At 42.1% G+C, this 7,624-nt stretch overlaps 1 protein-coding gene across 1 annotated transcript; it reads left to right on the forward strand.

Annotated features, from left to right (window-relative positions):
- The first annotated feature begins 1,742 nt into the window (after positions 1–1,742).
- On the forward strand, positions 1,743–5,091 carry LOC125517282 (flavonoid 3',5'-hydroxylase 1-like). The gene is made up of 2 exons (XM_048682464.2): positions 1,743–2,728; positions 4,268–5,091. Exons 1-2 carry the CDS (start codon positions 1,817–1,819, stop codon positions 4,895–4,897), a joined length of 1,542 nt encoding a protein of 513 aa, XP_048538421.2. The 5' UTR covers positions 1,743–1,816; the 3' UTR covers positions 4,898–5,091.
- The last annotated feature ends 2,533 nt before the right edge of the window (positions 5,092–7,624 follow it).

Below are 7,624 nucleotides of genomic sequence, written 5' to 3' on the forward strand. Positions count from 1 at the left end.
ATATATATATATATATATATATATATATATATATATATATATAAAATTCATCGTACCACCCAGATGTAGGTACTTCATATGTCTCATATACTACCATATAGTGTTATATATACTAATTTATCATTATAAATATGTTCATATATTTTATATAACATATTCCAAAGTGAGTTACATCAAAAAATAGCAAGTTGGCCCACAATTTTTATTATATTTGAGAAATACATATATATTTGTACGTAAAAAGAGCATACTCAGAATATGATGCATACTACCTAAAAACTAGTATATATACTACCTAAACTTTTTTATATACTACATACTATGCATATATACTCTACGGTTTGATAAATACTGCATACAACATACAAAACTCAAGTGGTGGTAACTACCACCGGTGGTAGATAGAATTTGTATAGAGTGAATTCTGTATTTGATGAATCATGAAAGTACAAAAACAAAATCTGTATTTGATGCCTATCTATATGTATATATAATTATATATAGTTAATTCTTGAATTGATCGAGCGTGTACGTGTGTATTATCCATAGAATAAAAGGACGTTCTCTAGCTATTGATTGTTCGATCTTTTATGAAAGAGAAAATCAGTAGGAGCTACCATGAAACATGGCTCTGCTTAAAAGATGCCTAAACATACAATCAGAATAAAAGTGATTACCTAGAATTAACTAAAGGCTGCTGCAAAAATTCTCTTGAACTTTGCGTGACTTGTTAAAGATATAGCAGATTGCCCATAAACACCTGTATGAAAGTAAGAGAATATTAAAAGGTGCCAGTAGGCCGTGAATTAGCAATTCATCAGTTATTAAGAAGATAACTGATCGGCCACAAACCTAAACTACATGAGATGCAAATTTGATAAACAAAGTGCCTTTGCTATAAGTAAAACTGATCTGCCTAATCACGGTGATAGCAGTGGCTGCACTTGTGGCATGTGCAACTTAATTGGGCTACTGGCAGCAGCGGCGCTGGCGGTCTCGTGCATCAACATGGTTGGCGGACTTACGGCTGATCTAGGAGACAAATATCGACCTGGTACATGATAGCTAGCATGACATCGATAGATCAGGCTCCAACTGTGCGGCGGCGGCGACGTGAAGAGAGGGCATGTGTGGGCCTTTCTGCGAAAAGCAGAGCAATAGTTAGAAAGCAGATTGGGCTCCGAGATATTGCGAGCATCAGGTTGGATCAGGAGATTGGGCTTGGAGATATGTCTCTAACGCCAGTATTTTTTGTTAATCTGATGGATAGACTTTTCTTTGAAAGATTCCTCCAATCCGAAAGAGAAACATATCTTATGGAAGAGAAATAGGAGAATCCGATTGCAACAGGACAGAATAAGAGAGAGACGTGAGAGAGAGAGGCAGTATGACTGCTTAACGTGGCTGGTTTTTTTACATCCGTGAGAGCCTTTTGGGCCATTTTTTCGGCTTCAAGATGGTGGGCTTTCTACTCATATATTCATCCAAACTACCAGAATTGACAGCCTGTGGGTCGGTTTGTGGGTTTTCTTTTCTTTTCTATGAAGATTAATCTACACAGTAATAACTCGGTCTCATTGTAGATGTACGACTAGTAAATTCTAATTAACGTTGGAATTTCTAAGGAGTGCCTAATTAATATAGGTATATATATATAGAGAGAGAGAGGTATAGACAGATAGATAGATTGACTGAGGTATAGAGGTTAGATAAATAGATAGATACATATATAAATAGATAGACAGATACTCCCCTAGCTAGCGATCAAACCGCGAGCTCTACCACATTCATTCCTCTTCACACAGCGCGCGCCACCATGCAGCTCGCCGCTGTGTGCACCGACCCGTTCGTGATATGCTGCACCTTCATGTGCCTCTTACTCCATCTAGCGCTCCGCTCCCTGAACCCCAACTCGGCCTCCGGCCGCCGGCTTCCACCGGGACCTCGTGGCGTCCCTGTTCTCGGCGCGCTGCCGCTGATCGGCCCGGCCCCTCACTCCGGTCTCTTGACGCTGGCGCGCAAGTATGGTCCGGTCATGTACCTGAGGATGGGTACCTGCGGCGTGGTGGTGGCCTCGTCGCCCTCGGCCGCACGGACGTTCTTGAAGGCGCTGGACGAGCGGTTCGCGAACCGGCCGGCGGTGGCCAGCGCGGAGGACATGTCGTACGGGTGCCAGAACATGGTGTTCGCCAACTACGGGCCCAAGTGGAAGCTGATGCGGAAGCTGTCGAGTGTGCACCTTCTCGGGGCGCGCGCGGTGGCTGACTGGGCGGCCGTGCGCCGCGACGAGGCCGGGTGCACCCTGCGTGCCGTCCTGGAGGCCGCGGAAGCCGAGCGACCCGTCGTCGTGCCAGAGATGCTCGTGTGCGCGCTTGCCAACATCGTGGGAAGGATCACCGTGAGCAAGCGGGTGTTCGACACGCAGGGTGACGAGTCCAACACCTACAAGGAGATGATCGTGTCGCTCCTCACCGGCACGGGGCTCTTCAACATCAGCGACTTCGTGCCGGCGCTGTCGTGGCTGGACCTGCAAGGCGTGCAGGCCAAGCTGCGCCGGATCCATATCCAGTTCGACGGGCTCGTCACCAAGTTGCTGGCGGAGCACGCCGCGACGGCCGAGGACCGTCTCCGGGAGGGCCGCCTGGACTTCGTGGACAAGCTCCGTGCCATCAACGACGAGGAGGGGGGCGAGATCATCACTGAGGTCAACATCAAGGGCCTCATCACTGTAAGCTCCCACCCGACCCCGCCTACACTTCTTGTTCTCAACAGCTGGCTAGTGTTGAAAAAACTGCTGCAACATATTTCTTTTTTTTATCAAACATATTTCCATGTTGGTGGAATCGTCAGTATTTTTTGCCACCGTATGACGTTCATATAACTAAGCAATCGCTGAAATGACATCAAAGCAATTAACATTTATCGTCAGTATTTTTTGCCACCGTATGACGTTGCTTTCGATGCAGTTTGTCACCCAAACATATTGTGGCGGTTTTTTTTGCTAATGACAGACTGTATTGTGGTGGTTTTATGGACATAGCTCCTCTCCAACTAATTAGTACACGTATTTTATTTTCAGCCTTAAACTTGGAAGGCCCATTTCGCAAAAAAATAAATAAATTGGAAGGCCCATATTTTCTTGAAATAAATCACAGATAAATATTCTGTTTGAACATGTGACTTTTCTCCCCATGATATCTTAGAAAAAACCCCAATATTAAATATGCTTTGACAATTTAGATGAAATGGTCCGAACTAGATGAAACACAATGAAATGTTATAGTGAACACTGGAAGAAGGTAAATGCAGGGTAGCACACTCATACAAAATGAAACATTATAGTGCGCTCCAAAACAGAACAAAACCCAAAAAAAATGGTCTGAGGACAATTGGAAGACATAAAAACTTTGTGGCACACAGCGGAACAAGCTCGAGATAATGTGGCCAGTGGACAAAAATATGAGACATTTAATTTAGCTCCTACTTGATGAAAACCAACAAAAACTGGTTGAACCACACTGAAATACAATGAAACATTGTTGTTCGCATAAAGTGAAAATAGGGTAGCACGCTCGAACGGAAATTGATAAATACTATTTATATTTTATAAAAGAAATAAATTTGCAGAATCCAAGTTAAAATTGCATTAAAAGTTTAAAACACAATTAAACATTGTGGTGAACCCTGGAAGTTAGTGAACCTTGAAAATTTTAATTTAAAATTATAGTCAAATTTTTATTGTATTTTTTTTAAAAATAGATTGCAAGAATATATTCAATATTGGTCTTGTTTTAGATATCTCCTTTAGAATAAACCCAGTTGTTCAGAATGTAAATCAAACATATGCTTCAAAAAATATTATCAGCCATCTAAATTATTTAGATAAAAAAGAAGAAAGAAGACATTTGTAAGATAGAGATGTACTTCACCCATAAAAAAAAGATATAGAGATGTACTGGAAGCGGTGGGCCAGTGGGGCCACGCAGTCGGCAGGACAGTGTTCTCAAGCATTGGATAACGTACATTACATAGCAATCTCCCACAATGTGTGGAGAAAGGAGGTACGATGATATGTGAGGTGGTTATACATAATACAGAAACTGGTTTGCATGTCTTCTGAGGCACAATAAAAGGTGGACGCATATATTGGATATCCCGTGCATGATAGATAGTCCACTCTTGAATACATACAAGCATTCACACGAAAACACTTAACGCGTAGTAGCACTTGGGGTTTTATTTTAAACCCGTGCGTGCATGCTTGCAGGACATGTTCACGGCAGGCACGGACACGTCGTCGATCATTGTGGAGTGGGCAATGGCGGAGATGATCAAAAGCCCGTCTATCATGGCACACGCCCAAGAGGAGATGGACCGTGTCATCGGTCGTGACCGCCGCCTCGAGGAATCCGACATTGCCAACCTCCCCTACCTGCAAGCCATATGCAAAGAGGCCATGCGCCTCCATCCCTCCACGCCGCTCAGTCTCCCGCACTTCTCCTTTGAGGAGTGCGAGGTCGATGGACACCATGTCCCTGCCAACACGCGGCTCATCATCAACATCTGGGCCATCGGGCGGGACCCGGCCGCATGGGAGGATCCCTTGGAATTCCGGCCAGAGCGGTTCCTATCCGGGCCGGCGGCCAAGATCGACCCGATGGGGAACAATTTCGAACTGATCCCGTTTGGCGCCGGTAGAAGGATATGCGCTGGGAAGCTGGCTGGAATGGTGTTTGTGCAGTACTTCCTGGGAATGCTGGTGCACGCATTTGAGTGGCGGCTGCCAGACGGAGAGGATAAGGTGGACATGGCTGAGACCTTCGGGCTGGCACTGCCCAAGACCGTCCCGCTCAAGGCCGTCGTCAAGCCGCGGCTTGTGCCTGCCGCATACACATGATTGTTCGTGTCTCGGAAGTTCTAGACGATCGCCTCGCTCGGTGTAATGTATTATGTTTGTGGTGACCCAAGCTTTGTGTTGCATGTGTACATACATACTTTAGTCACTTCGTACATTTACCTTCCTTTTTTTTTGTGCTTGTACATTTACCTTCCTCACAGAATAAAACATGTGCCTACATTAGTTAGTCAAAAGAGTACAATTGCCTGTTTTTACCGAGAACGAATTACTTCATCATTATCGATCTCTCAAGCAATGAATGCAACGGAAACAGGTCCCGGAAGCGTTTTGGGAATTCCGGAAAGGTATACTTAATAGGTATCCAAAAAAGTTTGGTCAATATTTTGAAAGTATGAAAGGTTCTAGAAAACTTCCAAAAATTTCTGGAAGTGTGTAGAGTGAAAACTCCTCCAAGTTGGTTGCCCTTTGCCATACTCCTGCTGGAAAGATTTGCCCAGTGTTACACTCTGGCAAATGCTCCACATGTCAGTCGCTATGAGCTCATGCTTGTCTATGCCATGTGCTAGTAGAGGAAAGTCAGCAAAGACTTCTGGACGTGTCAGTCTCTAGGAGGTCTTGCATGTGTTTGCCGAGCGCTAGAAAGCATGAACTCGACAAACATTTTCTGCATTTTATGTAAGAAAATTAAAAAATGTTTGCCGAGCGTGCTTTGGGTGACACTCGGTAAATGGAACCCGCTACCAGCCGCTGAGGGGAGGAACACATGGTTAGTCCTTTGCCGAGTTCTTTCTCGCATGTACTCGGCAAAGTGCGGAGTTTGCTGAACGCTAGGTCTTTGCCGAGTTTTTTTTGTGTGCGTACTCGGCAAAGATCTTCCTTTGTGAGCGCTAGGTCTTTGCTGTGTTTTTTGCACCAAGAATTCGGCTTTGCCTTGCTTTGCCTAGATCGCGATAAAATGAACTCGGCAAACATCAGGGCACTGACCAAAGTTGTGGATTCGAGTAGTGAACATCCATTAGAAATACGACAATGATTACTTGGGGGTCTAAAATACGCGAAGACGGGGGTTATGCTTTAGGTACTCCATCCGTTTGTACATAATCTCATTCTAGCAATCAAATTTTCTTTCCAGATACATATCATTCTGATATCGTGAGACAAAAGCAGTTCGAAGTCATAGCACCACTTTGCCATTAAGTTAATTTGTGAATAAAAATTCATATAAGTTAATTTGTGTATATATCATCTGATTACCTTTCTTTGGTAGAGCCTTAGATCCGTACACTGTTCCAAATATTGTCCTCCGCATTTGATTCAGTAATATACATGAACAATTGCCTTCTAGATTTCCGGCCGGTCCTAGTAATTTTGTGGTCATAGAACTTGTCTCATGTAACTCCATGAACGATTCCGACATTTTTGTCAAGAATTTTTGGTTTCATCCTCCAAGGCTTCGCTTCCTCCTCTGTTGCCTCAAATTAATGCAGCTTGCTATTAGCGACGGCACCACAGCAGGACATGCTCTAGCCGTATCTCCGCCTCCGGCAAAACTCAAACATGAGGTAGCTTTCTTTTCCTTTCTTCCTAGCGGAGTATAAGGGTCCAATTAAGACCCATTTAGAACAGAGGGAACAAAGAAATGCAAACATGTCAAACGTGCAACTCACATATACAATTACCTTGACTAGTTTCTTGACACGCCTTGAAATTATCTTGAATATTTTGACTAGTACAATTACGTTATCATCTAATATATGTTCTCAGTTTCTCACCTAACAACAACTCAAAGTATTCGTGCTGTAGTTCTCATCGATGAGCTAAAGAATGTGTGGTTGTTCCCAGATATGAAGAAAAAAAACCACAAGTTAACTGTCAACGCACCAATTGAGATATGATGGAGCCGCTAGTTGTTAGCAACTGCAGTTGATTTGATAATATACTTGACCAACTGCTCCAAAGTATCATATCATTTTTCTATAAACTAAATAGTTGATACCCACAAACATATTTAACCGAACATGCAATTATACCACCTCATTACACAATTATGAATTGATAAAGCCCCACCTCAACATGCAACATACATGGAAAAAGACTTAAGTGCCTTAACTACTCCCTCTGTTCCTAAATATAAGTCTTGTTAGAGATTCCAATACGGATTACATACAGACCAAAATAAGTGAACCTACAGTCTAAAACACGTCTATATACATCCGTATGTAGTCCACATTGAGATATCTAAAAAGACTTATATTAAGAAATGGAGGGACAATTATGCTACTTATATTCAATAAATATTTTATGATTACATGTATTTTCTGTTTTTGTTCTTATATTATTAATTCAAAAGTTTATGTTCATTAATGCAATTTACTGAATATATAGTTTCAGTTCTTATATTATTACTGAATATAACCAAATCTTAGTAAATAATAACAAACAATCATAAAAGTAAGAAAACCATCGCACTATATAATTAGTAACAAATATTCATGTTCATATAATCCAATCCTACTGAATATAACCTCTGTTTCAAATTACTTGTCTTAGATTTGTCTAGATATTGATGTATTTAACTCTAAAACGTGTCTAAATATTTCTGTATCTACACAAATCTAAGTCCAGTAAATTGAGACGGAGAGATATATAACAAGCAATTGCTTTGTTATACAAAATTGTGGCAAGCAACCTGTTTCATGTCACTATATACTGTACTAACACTAAAACATGTCTAAATATTTCTGTATCTAGACAAATCTAAGTCAA

This window comes from Triticum urartu, chromosome 6A, assembly GCF_056163025.1.
Source record: "Triticum urartu cultivar PI428250 chromosome 6A, HENAU_Tu73, whole genome shotgun sequence".
Lineage (NCBI taxonomy): Eukaryota > Viridiplantae > Streptophyta > Magnoliopsida > Poales > Poaceae > Triticum > Triticum urartu.

What these genes read in the sequence shown, in the direction of transcription:
- LOC125517282 (XM_048682464.2), top strand. Translation starts at nt 1,817, where the DNA reads ATGCAGCTCGCCGCTGTGTGCACCGACCCGTTCGTGATATGCTGCACC. An exon ending in ACATCAAGGGCCTCATCACT is followed by an intron (nt 2,729 to 4,267) that starts GTAAGCTCCCAC and finishes GCATGCTTGCAG; the next exon opens with GACATGTTCACGGCAGGCAC.